The 18,952-nt window shown below is 42.3% G+C and overlaps 1 protein-coding gene across 9 annotated transcripts in view; it reads left to right on the top strand.

The window, feature by feature from the left end:
* Positions 1–18,952, top strand: part of ENOX2 (ecto-NOX disulfide-thiol exchanger 2) — a 325,754-nt gene that overhangs the window by 292,992 nt on the left and 13,810 nt on the right. For all 9 annotated transcript variants that reach the window (XM_074208135.1, XM_074208139.1, XM_074208137.1 and 6 more), the window contains 4 exons: positions 2,580–2,697; positions 13,058–13,239; positions 14,633–14,740; positions 17,298–17,403. In XM_074208135.1, coding sequence (XP_074064236.1) covers positions 2,580–2,697; positions 13,058–13,239; positions 14,633–14,740; positions 17,298–17,403 — 514 coding nt within the window. The remainder of the gene's footprint in view (positions 1–2,579; positions 2,698–13,057; positions 13,240–14,632; positions 14,741–17,297; positions 17,404–18,952) is intronic.

Below are 18,952 nucleotides of genomic sequence, written 5' to 3'. Positions count from 1 at the left end.
TTCTATGAATTTCCAAACCACTTCCTTTAGCAAGATACCTTGAAGCTTGTGGTGACCTATGACAGATGGTCTTGTCTTGACCTGGTGTTGGATATTTAGGGAAGATCAATGAGGCCTGAGTGTCACAGCCTGTTTATCACTAAATGGTTGGCCTAGTAAGAGACAGACTAGCCAAGCCAGCCACTTAGCACCCTGTGCCCCCATTTTTCAACAGCCTGGTGGAATCAGCCTGTAATACTTGTTTGGAAAGCACTTGGAAGCATTAAGGCAAATTTACCAAGTACGAATGAGTTGCTTTTCTAGCTAAGGTTGATTTGTTGAGGTTTGGGTCTTGCCTGGGACTTCCAGGGCAGAGCCAAGATGGCTGCGTGAAACTCACATGCTCCTGGAGCTTTTCCCTACACAATGTTAAATGAAGCCTCTACACAGACATTAAAGCACAGATCCCACCATAAAGAAGAGAAGATTAAAACAAATTTTCAATTATAGACATCATGGACGATCTTCAGGGAAGTCTGTCTCTTCAGGGAAGTCTTTCTCTTCAGGGAAGTAAAGCCCAGCTACGTGGGAGAGTGGCAAAGCCAGCAGGAGGATCCCAATCCCAAACAAAGTCTGAACCCTGAGAGCACTAGGGCAAAGACAGGACTAGGCTGGGAACAAATCACTGTATAAACAGAGCCTAGGAGGGAAGGAGGAGACAAGCCTCTGCATAGGCAATGCCTGGGCTGCAAAGGCAACACCTTGGCAAGTGATAAGTCAGGGATCAGACCCCAGTCCAAAAGTCTGGGTCTGTACTCCCTAAATCGCAGGAGCAGAGCTATAACAATCACAGTGAAAGAAAAAAGAACTCAGAGCACTAACCATAGAGAGCTACTATGCAGATAGAGTTGATAAAATGCCATCTCAGAAGAAGGAAGCAGTGACAAATTATCTACATGGAAGGGCTCAAAGCAGTCTATGAACTGGACTCAAATCCAAAACCTCACAGAAGAGCTTAAAAAGGCTTTAAAGACTAAAGAGGGGCAGGAGTGGAGAGAGCACCGGCCCTGGAATCAGGAGGACCCTCAGACACTTAATAATTACCTAGCTATATGACCTTGGACAAGTCACTTAATCTCATTGCCTTGCAAAAAAAAAGTAAAGGAAAGAGGAAAAAGAAAAATGGAAAAGAAATGAGAGCCATGCAGGAAAATGATAAAAAAAAAATGACTAAAGAAATTAATTCCTTTAAAAGTAAAAATAACCAACTAGAGTTGGGGTTTTTTCCCTTTTTGTAACAATTGCCCATTTCTGTAGGAAAGGCTTTCCAGGTAAATGCCTCTCCTACTTTTAAAGACAGATGATTCCTTCTTAGGTGACTGGAAGCCAAAGGGCTGACTTTGTAAATGCTGAGCACCCACAGAGCATATCTTAGCATTCCACTACAATTGGCCTGCTCAGGAAGGCTTCCTGAGGAGAAGCATGCTTCTGACTCAGTTCTTTGGGGAGTCCAGCTTTGCTTTCCCCAATAAGTAGAAATTGAATCAAATTGCTTTAAAAGAGTGGGGGCATATTTACGACTTTAAGCAGGTCTTTTCAACATGGGGCCCAGCAACTAGAATGTAAGTTAGCCACAACAGCTACATATTTTTCTTTTTGAATACTCCCATTTGTGACCATCAGACCTCATAAATACCGTGCTACTAACAGATCTTATGTGATTCTGAAAATTCAGCTTCCTGAAGTAGTTTGGATGCTTAGAAATGAGCCCTTCTTGAGTAATTTTCCTATGCAGTGGGTTTAAATAAGATCTAGCAAATCCTTCTCTAGACACAGCCCTAACAGTTCATTTTTCTCAACTAAGTTGTTCTGTTTTCATTACTGTCCCAGGAACACATTAGCACATCTATGTCACCCCCCCAGTTTCCTTGTTCTCATCTGTTAGTGATCTTGCTCAGTCATTTCAGTTGTGTCCAATTCTCTGGATTTTCTCAGCAAATATAATGGGAGTGGTTTGCCATTTCCTTCTCCAGCCTATATTACAGATGAGCAATCTGAGGCAAACAGGGTGAAGTGACTGGTCCAGAGTCACATAGCTAGTAAGTGTCTGAGGTCAAATTTGAACTCAGGAAGAAGAGACTTCTGACTTCAGGCCCAGCCCTCTGCAACACCACCCATCTGCTTGTGAAGAAGTTCATTTTCTCCTGTAGCCTGAAAGTACCTGTCCAAAATTCCAGATATCTGTTCTGAAAGGAGCAGGACACCAGCCCCAAAACTCTTGAGCTTCATATGTATATGGGGCAAGTAGTGGGACCTCCCATGGCTAGGAGAATATTGGAGGGACTAAGTGAAGCATCTTGTGGACATGACTGGAACCCTGAATCATAGTAGAAATCCTGTGCAGGCAACTTAAAGTAAGTTTGTTGCTGGCTTTTGGTTTGCCCCTTGAGCCGATTCCACTTCGATCCTCTGATTTAGGAGGTCTCTTTGATCATCGGTCACACATCAGGCTACTCCTGCTTTGTGTTTGGCATAACTGTCTGTTCCTCTGACCTGTTCTAGGCTCTCAATTCCTTAAAAGTATACCTTTTGAACCTTAGGAAATTCGAAACATTCATAACGATGAACTGATGGGAATCAGGAGAGAGGAAGAGATGGAAATGTCTGATGAGGAAATAGAAGAGCCTACTAGTGAGCCAAAGGAAACTGAAGAAACAGGTAAGAATGTTTTGTTTATATCTATAGCAGAGGTAGATTTTTCTGGGTAAAGTTCCTGTATGTTCTATTTGTCTCCATTCCCCATTGTGATGAATAATTGAGAAGTAGTTGCATTTCCCAAGAATCTTGTAGCATTTGGTAAGCATAGTCTTCACCGAGATTAAGTTTTCCTGATTCTGTTGCCAAGTACATCACTAAGAAAATAGATTAAAAAATTGGAATTGTTCAATCACTATTCACAGACCAGTAGAGAGTGAAGAGGTTTGAAGTGAGACAAGATATGAAGCTCCTTTAGATTGCATTTAATCTGCACATCCCCACCCTGGGAAATCCATGTCCTCATCTTTCCACAAATCCTTCCATAAACTGCCTAGGGATTTCAAAATATCAAGATATCACTCTGGTCATCCGTTAGCCCTCACTCTCACTACATGACCCTCCCACCTCCTTTTCCAATCCAAAGCATTATTGATGACATCTTTTTATACCACTTCTTCTTGCATGCAAATCATTACTAATCCCATGCCACAGCCCACCTACCATGCCACTCAGCTCCTCAGTGTACCTTGGATCACCTATTATTTGTGATTCTTCCAATATCATGGTCCCCATGTTCCATATGGCATCACTAAGGGACCATAGTATCAATAGACGTTTGGTGAAGCAGCGTCACAAAGGAGTTCCACAGCAATAGGTAGAGTTAGGTTATTAAGGAATTCATGAAACAATGCTGGTCAGGAACATATATACCTCTCCCTGTTGGCATTGGCAGCTTATGCAGTCACCAATATGACAATGATGTCTTACAACTAGAAATTCTTAAGAAGGGAAAGAGAGCAGACTACCCAAACTTCTTTGCAGATGTAGCTGTTGTAATTCCAAGCCTGCATAGACAAGGTAACATGTATTTTACCTGAGTAGAGTCCTTTGTCATCTTCAGGATCATTAGCTTTCATTGAGCAGGTAAATAATTATGCCAAATGCATGTAGTCTAGATAAACAGAAGAGAGGGAGTTTAATCATGAAACCATTGGAATCATTTAACTGCTTGGCAGTGGCAGCTTAGAGCCTATTATTTCTGACATGAAGGCTGGTCTCTGCCCCAGTATCTGCAAGATGTAGCGTGCGTATCTAGTATAAGTATGAAATAAATGTGCCTCAGTGTTTGATCAGCTGCCAAGTTTGAGAACTTACTGAAGGAAGAGAGGGATGTCTGCAGGATTCAGATTGAATGTATTTACTAGGGTAGAGCATGGCAGTTTGCTTCTCTGTCTTTCTGGATTTAGAAGCTGCATTGGCCCCTGCATAGGGGCCTTATTTGTTTAGAGACAGAGAACTCCCTGACAGATCATCTTCAAGCTATTTTCTTTCTTGCTCCACATGCCTAGATGCTGCTTTGTCAAATAAAGCTATCTACAATAGACTTAATGGAGCTTACCAAATAGCTTTTCTCCCAGAAGGTTTCAATTCATTTTAATTCAAGGACTTTTGTGTGTTTCTCTTCTCTTGGTTCATATCTAATTTTGTTATCTTGCCTCTATTGTATGTAACTGTCATCATCATCCCGTATGCTCTGAATTTGGTATGGGAGAGAGTGGCTTCAGTTTAGAGCCAAAGTCAGTACCTCTTACATAGAATCATTTCTGAAAAAAGGGTTAATTTACATTTTAAACAAGAGATCCCTTGAATTCTTTTATTTCTATACTACCAGGCTATACCTATACTGGACTCCAAAGTCAGGAGCCTGGAGCACAAGTCTTCCCAAAGCTCCAGGTTGTCCACTAGGTACCATATGGGATATGAAGTATGAAGAGAAGGCTGCTCCATGTAGTCAGCCTAGTGATTAGTGTTCAAGTGTGGGTTAGACTCAATAGCCCCTGTGGTTTCTTCCAACACTGATATTTGGTGATTCTTTGATTGAAGAGGGCCCATGTATGGAAGAAAATTGTATTGGGGCAAACTCATTGTGGTTTTGTTAGTGATGGAAATTCCATGGACCCATTGAATATCAGCACAGCCCAACACACTGCTCCCCTTCAGCAGTGATTTGCTCACCTCCTTTCCCAGACTTGTGTTCCCACATGGCTCTAGCCAAATTCTTCATAGAACTGCAGATTCTCAGAGTTGGAAGGTACTTCATAGACTGTGCTTCTCCCATGACCTCTTTTCACACATGCACACAGCCCCATTTTCCCTATTTCAGACTCAACCCAATCAGTGATTCTACTGCAAGTCAAGTGGGAGGAAGAAGAGCCCTGGACTTGGTCAAGGTATCCCTGACTTTCCTAACTAGAAGGGTCCTTAGAAACTTCTGGGTCGGAGCGGTGGCACAGTGGATAGAGCATTGGCCATGGAGTCAGGAGTCCCTGAGTTCAAATCCAGCCTCAGACACTTAATAATGACCTAGCTGTGTGGCCTTGAGCAAGCCACTTCACCCCATTGCCTTGCAAAAACTGAAAAAAAAAAACATCTGGGTCTCCCTAAGCCAGAAGAAGAATGTCTTCTTTAGCTTCTCTGACACATGGACAGCCAGACTATGCTTGATGACTTCCAGTGAAGGCAGATCCAGCCCTATTGGAAGTAGCCCAACTAGGCCTCTCCATAACTCCCATCCATTACTCTTAGTTGTGCCTCCTGGATCTGAGTGGAACAAGTCCAGTCTTCTCTTTGGATTCCTCCCTCTCTTACAGACTCCTTACAGACAGCATGAGTTACTAACAGTTAAAACCTGCGCAATCATATGGCAGGATCTCAAGGCCCTTCACCATTCTCAATACTCTCCAACTTATCAACCATCCTTCCCAAAATGTGACACTCAAAATAGAATCTACTACTCAGGATGTGACCTAATCAGCATCAAATATACCTTCCTAGTCCTAGACACAAATTGCTGTCCTAACATAGCCTAATACTGCATTAGCTTTCTTGGATGTTGTATTATATTGTTGACTCCTAAAACCCCCAAATAGTTTTTCCAGACAAGTTACTGCCTCGCCATGACTTACCTATCTTGTATTTGTGAAGCTGGCTTTTTGAATCCTAGCTCAGCCATATGTACTCCTTGAAAGCAATAAATATTTTGATTTTTTTTTAGTCTCCCCAATGCTTAGCAGCATCATGTTTGGCACATGTTGATTGACTTGATCTCAGTTTCTCATCTCTAAAATGAAAATAATATTTATACTTCCTTATTCCCAGAGGGCTGTAAGCAAAAGGCTACTGTAGGCTTATGAACAGAGTTGCAACACAACACATGCACCGTTTGGGGCAGGTTAGTTTAGTATCCATATGCGTGATGGATTTTGAAACAAGATACTGGAAACCTAAGACCAGTTTTAAGGCTCAAGCAGCAATTCAAGTGTGAGATCAGGAGGGTCTCTAGAGTAGGGTAATAGCAGTAACAGGAAAAAAAGAGAAAAGGATAAATTTAAGCACTGTCTCAGAGGACAAACCACTTGGCTACAAATTTGGACTTGGTGAATGCAGTAAAGGAAAGAATATAAAAGACTCCAAAGTTTCTAGCCTGGTAGATTGGAAGAATGGTGCTATTCATGTTAGAAGAGGAAGTTAGGAAGGAGAGAGAGTTTAGGTGCATTCAGTTTTCAGTATTTTTAATTTGAGAGAGATGTCAAGACATTCAGGTAGGGCTAGCTTACAGACAACTAGAAATACAGGACTTGTGCTTAAAGCAAAGTAAAAGCTAAGAGGATCAGCTTGGGAGTCAATAGTGGAAAAGTGTGAATTACAATCTTGAGAATAAATGAGTTTATTCTAGGGTAGTGAGTATAGAGAAAGATAAAGAGAGCTGAAGACAGGACCTCCCGAATCGTAGTTCAAGAATCAGTAGAAGTAAGTGAAATCAGGAAAGGAGTAATTTGAGGGATGAGAGGAAAAACAGGAAAGGCTAAATAGGATACAGATAAATAAAATTAAAAGAATAAATAGGATATGGTCAAGAATATCAAATACTGAAGGGAGGATTGAAGAAACTGGAAACGGGAGTGCACCTTTCGGTTTGGCCAGAAAATCCTTAATGATCATGGAGAGAAAAGAAGGTCAAGAAAAAGTCAAGGTGTCAGGAAATTCACAAAGTATAATAGGATGTATTGTTACACTGGAGGAGTTTGGTCAGGAAAAGGACAAAAAGAGATGGTCACTCAAAGTGGTCACCAGGTCTGGGGAGGCTATTTTGTTCGGTTTATAAAATAATGCAACTTGTATGTGTTCAACTATAAAAAGGAAAGAGTCCTAAGAGACAGATGGGAGGGATAATTATGGCAATGGCATCTTAGAGTAAGGTAAAAAGGGATGAGATTCAGGAAAAGATAGAGAGAAATTTCTTCCTTTGAAACTAGATGGAAATGAGAAAAGAGATCTGGAGCCGTGTTATGTTGAGAACAGAGTCTAAGTGGTTCTTGAGATAGCTCATGAACTCAGTACTATTAATCTTCCCCATCAACTAGGAGGTAAGGTCATCCATTGAAAGTGAGATGTAGAAATAAGGAATTTAGCCTCTCTGGGCCTCAGTTTCCTCATCTGCAAACGAGGGTGTTGAATAAGAGAACTCTGAGGTCCTTTTTAACTTCTAAATTTAGGATCCTGTTTGTGATCTTCAGCAACTCACTTCCCCTTCCTAGATCACAGTTTTCTGAGTAGTTATAATTCACATTCTCTGACATGTTTAAAGGTTTCCAAAAGGTCCTTTTCCCATAAGCACCTTATCAGAAACACAGTGTGCCACCCCTACTTTCTGGAGAAGGAAGCCAGTAAAGGATTTCTTGAGGTTAGGATCACCTAGCTAGAAAGGGCTCAAACAGCAATTCACATCCAGGGCTTCAGACCTCCCATCTGGCCTTCTTTCCTTAACACCTCTTGCCTTAGATAGCTTGATAATATTAGTCCACCTTTTGGTTCTCACATTTTGAAGGTTACTTTGAAAATGTATTTGCTTTATACTGCAGCAGAAGAAACTGAGGCACTGATATATTTTTTAACCATGAATTCTGTTTTGGTCCTTTACTGTAGAAACACTTGCCCAGTTTGACTTTTAGTGACTCCAGAGTGACAACAAGAGTCTGAAGCTGCCATAGAACTTTCCTATAGCCCTGATGAATTTCCATCTTTCCCTCTAAGGGGCTTCAACACCAACCAAAACATTTATCTCTCTCTCTACCTTGTACATAGTCAAAAGGAGTCACTGAGAGATAATGGTGGCAGGTTGTGAATGGCTTCCCTGCTTGGTGCTCCCTAGTACCTGTACTGCTAGGTACATTATATTAAAGGACAGTATTGAATTTCCCAATGTTCTGCCAATGTACCAAGAGCTCAGACTCCAGAAAAGGACCCAATTAATATTCAAACTGAAAGCAAAGATTTGGTGTCATCATTAAAATGAGAGGAGAATGGTAAATGCATATCGTAGGTAAAGGCCCCTTAGCAGTGTTTATGGCAGTTTCTATTTTCTTTTGCCTTAGGCAAGACTAAACCAAAATGTTTTATTCTCAGCTCCCATTTGACTTCAGTCATCAGACATGCTCTTTCCCCCTTTCTCAGAATGAAAAATATTTTCCCATTTTAACTGATGAATAAACTTCTAGCAGTTTCCCATTCCCACCCAAGATCTTGCCCTTAGTGGCAATATAATATCACACAGGAAGAACAAGAGACAGAGTCAGAAATTCTGAACTCATGTGCCACCTCTGCCACTGGCTACTTTGACCATGGGCAAGTCATTCCATCTCTCTGAGCCTCAATATCCCTATTTGTCAAATGAAAGTGATAATGTTTGCATTTCCTGTTTTCCCAGGTGGTTGGGAAGAAATTATTTTATAAATCATAATGAATAAAAGTTCTATTTTATCACATTTTATCATACAGTGTACAAGAGACGAACATAATTGCCAACCTAGAGTACAAGAGCAGAAAAATAGGAAGGGTGTAAGGCAGTATAGTGTAGGGCAGAGGGCAGAGCCAAGATGGCGACAGGAGAAGAGCCTCTCTCACAGTTGCCTTACAGACAGCTAGAACTACATCTCTTAGATGCTCTCTATAATATTTCAAAACTCATAAAATAAGGACTCTAACTAAATTTTTGAGAGACAGAACTCACATAGGGATCCAGTGAGGCAGTTCTCCATCCCAAGGTAACCGAGAAAATAGTGGAAAGGCTTGGCTCCACAGGGTTAGAAGGGCAGCCCACCAGAGTGAAGGAACTTCAGTCTCCTGGAAGCAGCCCCAAGGTGCCTGGGAGGCACAGCTCCCGGCAGCAGGGGCACTTTCCTGATTTACACCCCGGGGAGCACCAGGCACAACATGAAAGATCAGGCCAGGGGCCTCTGCCAGAGCGAGTCCATGAAGCCCAGTCCTCAGGGCGCTCAGTGAGCAGCATGACCATGGCCCAGATCCATGAACCGGAAGCAGCTGGAGCTGGTAAGCAGGAGCCCCCAGGCAACTGAGACTTGAGTGCTGAGCATACCAAAGGTAGGGGAGTAGAGAGAAACTTCCTCTGTACCTAGAACAGGATTGTGGGGCTCTGACCACATTCAGATCCTGAACACAGTCTAGGCCCCCCGTGGAACAGCAGGCCCCCCCTCAGCCCTGTGGTAGAGGGGTATACTTGTGGTCATTCACAGACCAGGAGGAAAGACAGAGCCTCACACACTGAGATCCTTGTGGGGGGAGGGGTGTCCCAATAATACTCAAAAGCTCAGGAAGCACCCCAAAACTAGGCACAGACTGGGGAAATGAGTAAATAGAGAAAAAAGAGGAACACCATTGAGAAATACATTGTCTATGATCCCAAGAAGGATCAAAACACTCAGTCTGAAGATGAGGAAGTACAAGCTCCTGCATCTAAAGACTCCAAGAAAAATGGAAATTGGGCTCAGGTTATGACAGAGCTCAAAAAAGACTTTGAAAATCAAGTGAAGGAGATAGAATAAAAATTGGGAAAAGAAATGAGAGAGATGCAGGAAAGTCATGAAAAAGAAGTCAGCAGCTTAGTCGAGATCCAAAAACATGCTGAAGAAAATAACATGTTAAAAACTGGCAGTATAGTGTAGGAAAGAATACTGGATGTGGAGTCAGTCAGAGAACTTTTAGCTATCTTACTTACTGTCACCAGATTTCCTATCTACCAGAATAAGGGGATTGAACCACAGTGATCTCTAAGGAATCTTTTATACTAAATTCTACCGTTTATTATTAGTTACTGTGGCCTACCAGAAGCCAATCATGCCCACCTCCATCACTGCCCCACCACTTCCCCTCACTCCCCACTTCCCCCACCCCAAAAAAGAGTTAACTTTGTCTCTCTATATGTATGATCTAACCAACTTTTGTTTGGCTGCTGTCCTTGGTACCGAACTGGCAGATAGACTGGATACTTTCTTCTCTACCAAGTAGTCGATTTATTTTTCTCTATAGAATGCCTAGCCAAAGGCTTCCCTTCCATCCTTTTTTTTTTCACCTGGTTTGGGCCACAGCTTTGTTAAGGCTCAGAAGGCTACCTAACCTGATGAATAGCATCTCAGAAGTTGGGATTGATGACAAGGATGACTTTGACTTGGACAGCTATGTAGCTCTGACTTGCTGCAATAAAAGGGTTCTTATTCACAGTCAGAAAGTGTACATCATTACAACCACAATTAAAGTCAGTAATGAAACCAAACATTAAAATGAATGTGCACCATGCCAAAGGCCTTCTGTACTGGAAAAAAAAAACAAACCACTAAAATGGGAATTTTAAAAGCATTTTAACAAGGGCTAATTGTATAGCCATTTATAGAACCATACTGATGATATCTTTCCTGTAATCCCCAGACTCCAAAGTCCTATTGACTTAGCTTGCCACAGGCTATCCTTTGTGCCCAGAATCCTGTGAAGATAAAGATATCATCTAATCTGATCCTTTAATTTGACCAGATTTGAAAACCAAAACCTAACTAGGGGAAATGCCTCTCCCAAGCTCATTTGGCTAAAGTAGCAGAACTGAAATGAGAAATTGTATGAATGTTACTGGGAAATTTCATTGTAATTTCATTGTAAAAATTAGCATTTCTCTAGTACTTTAAAGTTTGCAAGCACTTTACATATGCTAATTCATTTATGATCACAACTCTGAGGTAGGTACTGTTATCCTCCTTTTACAAATGGCAACACTGAATTACTGAGACTAAATGGCTTACCCAGGGTCACAAAACTATTAAGTATTGTTCTTCCAGACTCTGAGTCCTGTGCTCTATCCACTGTGCCCACCTTGATACCCCCAAAATGTCAGACTTTTGAAATGAAACCACTTTCCCTCATAGATAGGTTTTCCTCTGATTCTCTAGAGCATTAAAGCTAGAAAAAAATCCTCCAAGATAATCTAGATCAACCTCTTCATTTTACACAAAGAGAAACTGAGTTCCAAAGGAGGAAAAGAGATCGCTTAAGGTCACACCACAATATAATGACAGCTAGGACTTGAATCCAATTCTCCGGACTCTTCACCTAACACTCCCCCCACCGAACTCCACCCCGCTCCCCCATCCCACACTGTTCATCAACAAAACAAATATTACTCAGTGTTTTAAGTTAATTAGACTAGGTAGTGGTTTACAGGACCATATCACTGATAGCTATTACCAAAGAGTGTAACTTTTCATTTTCACCCAGCTAAAAGGAGAGTTCAGCCTGTGGATGGTGAGTCCAGCATGGCAGCCTATTTGTGGGCACAGATGAATTTTTCAGTATCTGAAAGCAAAAAAATCTATTTGAGAAGTTTCAATTTGAGGGTTTGCCTATTAAAGGTATTATATAGCATTGCTGAGTCACGTGCTTTTATTGTCCATTCAGCATATGAATGGAAAAATATTTGTAATTTTATTCCTTTCTAGAAAGTGAAAAGGACATGTAGTATAGAAATGGGGCACACTCAGCATAGGACCAAATTCTAATGTTCAGGAAGCAGTTCAGTGCAATGGAGGGAGGACTAGACCTGTGTCAGGCAATGGAGATTCAAGACCCTGCTTCATCATTAATTCAGTTGTATTCATTGAATATCAGGCACTGGCTTAAGTTCTGGGAAGACAAAACCATAGGACCTTTGACAAATCCCATCCTCTTTCTGAGTTTCAACTTCCTCCTATAGAAAATGAAAGAGATGAATTCAATGATATGCATGTTCCCTTAACATTCTCTGACTCCCAACATTCTCCCTTCCATTGGTTTTGGGTAGCATGGTATGGTGGAATTTGGAGTAGAAGTCCCAACTTTGTCTCTTCTCAACTTTGTGGCCATGAGGGTAAGTCTCTATCCCCTCTGGTCGTTCATTTCCTCCTCTGTAAAATGAAGAGAGGAGTCAACAATCTCTAAAGGCCCTGCCATTCTTAAAAATCCTATGGTAGTATGTTATACAAAATATAACATATTGATAATTAGCTTGGAAATGTCAAATTCAGTTTCTGATGAGTTTTTTCTGCCATACCCTCTTCTGAAACAGATAGATAGACGGGGGGGGGTACATATATACATATATCTATATTACATTTAATATTTTATTTCTCTGTGTTGTTATCATTCAGTCTTGACTGACTCTTTGCATTAGGAACCATCCTGTCCATAGAGTTTTCTTGGCAAAGATACTGCACTGGTTTGCCACTTTCTTCTCCAGTGTATTAAGGCAAACAGAGGTGAAGTGACTTGCTCAGAGTCACACAGCTAGTATGTATGTATCTGAGGCTGGATTTGAACTCAGATTTTGTTTTTGTTTTTGTTTTTTGCAAGGCAAATGGGGTTAAGTGGCTTGCCCAAGGCCACACAGCTAGGTAATTATTAAGTGTCTGAGACCAGATTTGAACCCAGGTACTCCTGACTCCAGGGCCCGTGCTTTATCCACTACGCCAACTAGCCACCCCTTGAACTCAGATTTTCCTGACTCCAGGCCCAGCACTCTACCCACTGAGCCACATAGTTGTTTCCTTTATTTCTCTGTCACTTTAAAAATTAGCAAAACACCTTCTTCACAACCATCCTGTGAGAAAGGTAGTACAAGTGTTTAATTAGACTATAAGCTACTTGAGGGCAATGATTGTTTATTTGTCTTGGTATTCCCCAGAACCTAGCATAGAGTAGGCACTTTTAAAATGTTTGTAAAATTATTATTTTACAGATGAGGAAACTAAGGCTCAGAGAGGTCACCAACTACTTATACTAGGTCACAAAGAAGCCAAGGCTGTTCATTGCCCATATGCTGTCAGTCATCTCTGGCCTTATAAGACCCAGTCACACTTAGCCAAGTAGGGTTTCCTTGGTCCTGAATTGACCCAGTCTGACCAGCTTGGCTATCTCATTTGAACTCACTACCCATGTATTTCAGTCCTAGTCTCTCATGGTGAGGTACTGAAGGAAGAAAATGATAGCCTGCGTTGGCAGCTCGATGCCTACCGGAATGAAGTGGAATTACTCAAACAGGAACAAGGCAAAATCAACCGGGATGAGGAGGCAACCAAGGAGCAGCAGTTGAAACTCCTTCAGCAGGCTCTGCAAGGGATGCAACAGGTGAGCATGCAAGGGAGGTCCTTGATCCCAAGAGGCCTTAGCTTTGGGAATGCTGGCACTAGAGTGCAGTCCTTATTCCCTGTCTGGGAGATCCCAGAGTACCTTCCCAACTACCACCGTGGCTCCCTTCCAAAGTTAAGTGCTAAATCTGGCCCACTGACAGCAAGGAATGGTAGACATTTTTAGTCCCATTTTCTCAGTTAGGAAACTGAGGCCCAGGGAGGGGAAGTTATTTGCCAGTGACAGAGCTAGAACTAGAATCTAAAGCTTCTTTCCATTCCACACCACTGCCTGAAATCAGTCATGTGAATTCCTGTATAATCCTCCTTGATGAGAGGTACAGTAGTAAAAAGGTTAGAGGGTCAGCTCCAGGTTCTGGAAACCCTGGCTTCAAGTTCTGCCTTTAGCACATACTGAGGCAGTGGGACCCCCCCCCCCACCAAGTCACCTTAACTCCTCAGTGCCCCAGGTTGGGACACGGCCTAATAAAGTATCTAGAGCGCTGGACTTGAGTCAGGGGACCTGAATTTTAATCTTGACTCTCCCACTGGATCAGGAAAAGCTGAGAGACCAGAAGGTATGAACCTGTCAGAAGAGTAAATACACACAGGGAAGAAGTCAAGTTTCAGGAGTAAATTAAAAAATGAAAATAACCTCTTTAGAGGCAGAAGACCTGGTTCTGAGGCCCAGCCTACCTGGCTCATGAGTACTTAGAGAGTTTCTTCCCCTCCATGAACTTTGATTTTCCCCTTCTATAACATGAGAGGGTTGACTCTTTTAGCTCTGAAACCTATGGTTCTGAGTTTCTCATCTGGAAAATGGGAATAATCAGACCCTCCAAGGTAGGTAGGTGAAGCAAATGCTCTGTAAACTTCACCAGAGTTTTTCATTTCTTCATTCACAATGGGGCAAATTTTCCCTTCCTACTGCCCAAGGCCTGTATGAGGAAAGGGGGATTTAAATCTCAAACCTCTAGAGAGAGGGAGTGATTATTACTATTATTATCATCATCATCATCATCATCATCATCATCATCATCTTACTCTAACTCAATGTTTTAAGTTAATTAGACTAGATAGTGGTTTACAGGACCATAGCACTGATAGCTATTGCCAAAGAGTGTAACTTTTCATTTTCACCCAGCTGAAGGGTGAAAATCATCATCATCATCATCATCATCATCATCATCATTATATGTAAATCACCTGAAAGAAAGGGATCAGGGACATGCGAAAGGCTTTGCCATTACTAGCATTGCCACCCTCCCGTCATTGTGTTTACCATGGACCAAGGAAGGCACAACACAGACCATATTACACATCTAAGCTCAGCCTGCAGCTCCCTGGGGAAATTGGAACCTAACTTTTCACTCCCTTTTTATCTACTCCTTCAGCACCTCCTGAACCTGCAAGAGGAATATAAAAGAAAGGAAATGGAACTCGACAAAGTCAAGGATGAAAAATTGCAACTGGAAAAATTACTGGAGAATCTACAGGAGCAGGTACTATGGATAGAGAGAAGCACCTGCCTCCCACAGCTTTGACTCCAAGGGCAGGATAAAGGGGCCTTCCCCACAAGCCTTTTCTGTTGTTATCACACATGTTAGTGTTGAGTTGGGGGAACCCATAAAGTGGACACATACTTCACCAGTCAGAAGAGAATGCCCTCAGATTTGGGCCCAATCAGAGGCCATCTCTGGAGATCTTCATTCCCCATGGTTGGTCTGTCAGTTATTTGGTTCAAGAGGCAGCATGGTGTGATAAATTTGGAATCTGGGGTCCAGGGTTCAAGTCCTGGTTTTGTTTACCCTCTCTTCCCTTCCCCACCCCCTGCTTTTCTGAGTAAAGTTTAAGGAGCTTGGATTAATCAGAACTCCCATTTCTCTAATGCCTTAACAAGATTATATCCAAGGTCCTATTCAGCTTTAAATCCAATAATCCCATGATTTTTGGATTAGACTGTCTGTATTCCTAACTGACAAGGGTTTTTTGAAAGCTAAAAATGCCTTTGGATATCTACGCAATTGGTGGCATTTTAAATATCACAGCTTATTAACAAGGAGACTGAAGCCCAATTAGGTCTTGACTGTTTCTTTGGTGACGCACCCTCTAGCGTAGATGGTGAGAGTGAGAACAAGTGGTGCGTCTAACCAGGAAAGTGGGAGTAAGACAGAGAAGCAACGTGCAGAAAGCACTGTCTTGTAACATCTACATTAGTCATCTAGCTGCTTTTTTTAATCTCCAAACCATATTATGCAGCCCTTTGTACAGATACGTTGACACTTCTCTGGGGAGAAAAACCAAGGTGTAGATTGTAGATGGGCCCCATAAATTGACAACCAACATGGAATTGGAGAAGGCCTGGGTTCTGCATAATAGTCATAGGGACAGAAAGGTAGAATGTTGTCCCTAGGGAATCTGAAAAAGCTGAGACATCCCCCCTCCCCTAAGAGCAACTAACAAGCAGCAGATTGATTGAAGCTCCTGACCTTGTATTGGGTGCCTGTCTCTTAAGATATACCATGTTTGCTAATGAGCACCACTTCGTTAGGCTTCTGGCCTTGTCATTATTCTGGAACACTAAACTGGAACGAGCCTCTGGTGTGGCCCAGTAGGGAAAATGGAGCTCCATTCTGCTGTTTTCAGTGGTGAAAATGGAGTTCCATTCTACTGTCTTTGGCAAGGATAGAAGAGAGGGGGACAGGCTCACACCCACAAAATCAATAATCCCCAAGTTACTCATGAGCCTTTGCTTTTCACGTCTTTGCTCAACCCAGGAAGGCGCCACATGCTCAGGCCCCATCTCAAGTTAGCCACACAAGTGACTTTCTCTGGAGTGCCATTAAGAGTTGGCAACCTCAATGGAATTTAAGTAAATGATTGAAAGTGTTTGCTTCTGCAGGGTCATTTGCGATGCTTTTAATTCTTCCACTTCATAACACCAACTCACTCTCCACTTTCCTGAAGCTGTTAAGGAAATGAGTCCCATCCCAGCGAAATCCATTCATCACATATTTAATTGAACAATGCCAAGGCTGCTGTCCTTACCAGACTTTACTAGTACAGTAGAAATTCCCGAAATGTCTACAGGCTACGGAAAGTGCCATGCTTCCAGTGTTCAATGGGGCACAGCATGGGCACAATGCGGGCAAGGCCATGGCTCCTCATGCTGTTGGTTGGGCTCTAGGCACAAGTTTTGTAAAGCCTGAAAAGTCAGATTGTCTAGAGAAAACTTGCCAAACTGTGCCCACATGTAAGCATTCCCCATCCTTTAACTGATAATAACAGAGAATGAAAAATGAAGAGTACAGAGAAAGACCTTCAGTTTGTTGTAAAGTAAGCATCTCAGTAAGTTTCTTTCCATTATTTTCACCCAAAGTTGAGGAGGCCCAACTGTTTATCACCAAGGGGCCTACCACAGGAGGTCTGCTTTTGGTTCAATAGCTCAGTTGGACACCAGTAGGTTAGAAAGCAAAATGCCATCTTGTTAAGCCCACCAGTGATTTTAATTTAATAGAAAAGCCATGAATTTGGCTTGAGTCACTCTGCAGGGAGTTCCATAGCATTCAGGAACCCAAACCAATATTTTTACTATCAGGAAAGTAAGCTCCTTGTCTTCTGGTGAATTGGCTCTCAACCCCTACAACCAAACTGGGTAATTTTCAAAAAGCCAACTAGATTCCAATTTGATAGATAAGGTTCTTCTGCCCAAGTAATCAGAAGGCTCTCCAAGTGTGATAGACTACTCTGCACCTCTTGCCATAAAGTACCTATTCACAGAAAGCCCAGAAAGTTACTAGAGTTATTGTTAATGCCATCTTACTGGTGGAGAAACTGAGGCCTGGAGAAATTAAGCGGATTGCTCATGATCTTATAGCAAAAAAAAAAAAAATGACAGAACTAGGACTTGAAACCAGGGCCCATCTGACCCTAAATCCAACATTTTCCCTACTAGACTGTGCTGTCTTACAGTTAGAACAGAACTGATGTTTTCTTCATTGAAACCAACTGTGTCCTTTCAAGTGAATTAACCTAAAAAGACTTTATTTCTTTCCCCAGGAGTGCAGAGTTTCCAGGATCTGTGTGTCCAACCAAGAGAACGACCCACTGGAAAAGACCCCAACTAGCACCCCTGTCAAATCAGAGAGAGAGGCACTCTTAGTGGGTAAGAAAGATGGCGCCTACTCATCTACACCAGAGAGCAGGGAAGACACAGCAATCCCTAAGAACCAAGAGTATGATAAGAGGAATCATGGTATACATAGTGGATAGGAGACTGGACTTGGAGTTCAAAAGAACTGGTTTCAAATTCTCTGATCTCATTAGCTATATGGCAGGGGCAGGTTACTTAACCTTTAAGCCTCAGTTTCCTTATATGTAAAATGGGAATGATAACTTCTCTGATGCCTCTCTGATTGGAAGTTGGGTAGGTACTCATCTGAATAGTGAGCTTCAGAGAAGATGGTGTGTGCAAAGTGCTTTCCAAACTTCAAAGGCTTGTATAAAGGTCAGACATTGAATACCATGCCCCGGGGAGGGGAAGAGCCAAAACTGAGATAAGCCTTAACTCTGGCCCTCTGGGAGCTCACAAGTTAGTAGGGGGCAAGGAGAGTGCCATTAATGATGCTAACACAGAGAGAGAGAACTGTACCATTAACTTTACAGGATAGAAACAGCAGAGGAACACAGGAGGCCTGAGGGAGTTTCAGTATTGCTTGAGGATCCTGCAGCCTTGGTGGGGGTGGGGGGCAAGGTAGGGTGAGCTATGGCACCTTAAAGGATACTTGAGAGAGAACACGTGAGGGTGATTCTCCCCATTTTAAAGGTTCAGAGAGCAGAAAGGACTTGCTCAAGGTCTCACAGCTAGAAAGTGTCCAAATTGAGATTCCAAACTAGTTCTGAGTACGAAGCCAACACTCTGCTCCAAAGCCTGGTTGTTTGGCTTAAACGAAAGCAAACAAATCACTCAGTCCTAAGTATTTGTGAATTGTACCAGAACTCAGCCAGCAGTGGAGGCAGAGGCTGAGGGTCCTTGAGAAAGTTGCCCCCAGTAAAGCAGGGCAGTGAGGCAGGAATGATGCCAACCTAAGTGTGCAGGTGGGCCCTTGACTGTGTCTATCTCAGACACAATCACCTCAGTTCCTTCTGAAGTGCAAGAGACTGGGCCCAAAGGTGAGTGTAGACAGAGATAGTCAAGTTGAAATATAACCCTTCTTAGGGAGCAAGCCTAGACCCTGATGAGGAGGAGGGAGAGGGCAGACCCTGGTGATAGATGGTCCAGCTGAAAGCTGCCAAATCTGCTGACCTTTTGATTGGATGGTTCTTGGGATGTTTCTGGGTATGTCCTGAATCGATCAGAGGTATGAAAAGTTAGTCTTTATTGCTGATTAAAGCAATGCCAGAGCAGTATGATAAGCAGACCAAGGAATATAGAGACAGTATAGCATACTTCAAGCATCAATGATTTCCTCAATGTGGATGCTCCCTTCATGGATCCAGATAGCATCACACTCACACCCTTCCCACCGTGAGCTTGCATAATATATACACATGTGTGCATACACACACACAGATATGCACCCTACCTTAGTCCATGATCCTCTTTAGTTGCTGTGGCCAAAAAACACAATCCCTACCTGGTGGCCATCTTTCTAATGATGAGTATCATGTTGAATGAATAAATGATGACTTGGACAGTATTTTCTAATGACCTT

This window comes from Macrotis lagotis, chromosome X (genome assembly GCF_037893015.1).
Source record: "Macrotis lagotis isolate mMagLag1 chromosome X, bilby.v1.9.chrom.fasta, whole genome shotgun sequence".
Classification (NCBI taxonomy): domain Eukaryota; kingdom Metazoa; phylum Chordata; class Mammalia; order Peramelemorphia; family Peramelidae; genus Macrotis; species Macrotis lagotis.
This window is presented reverse-complemented; position numbering and strand designations above follow the sequence as displayed.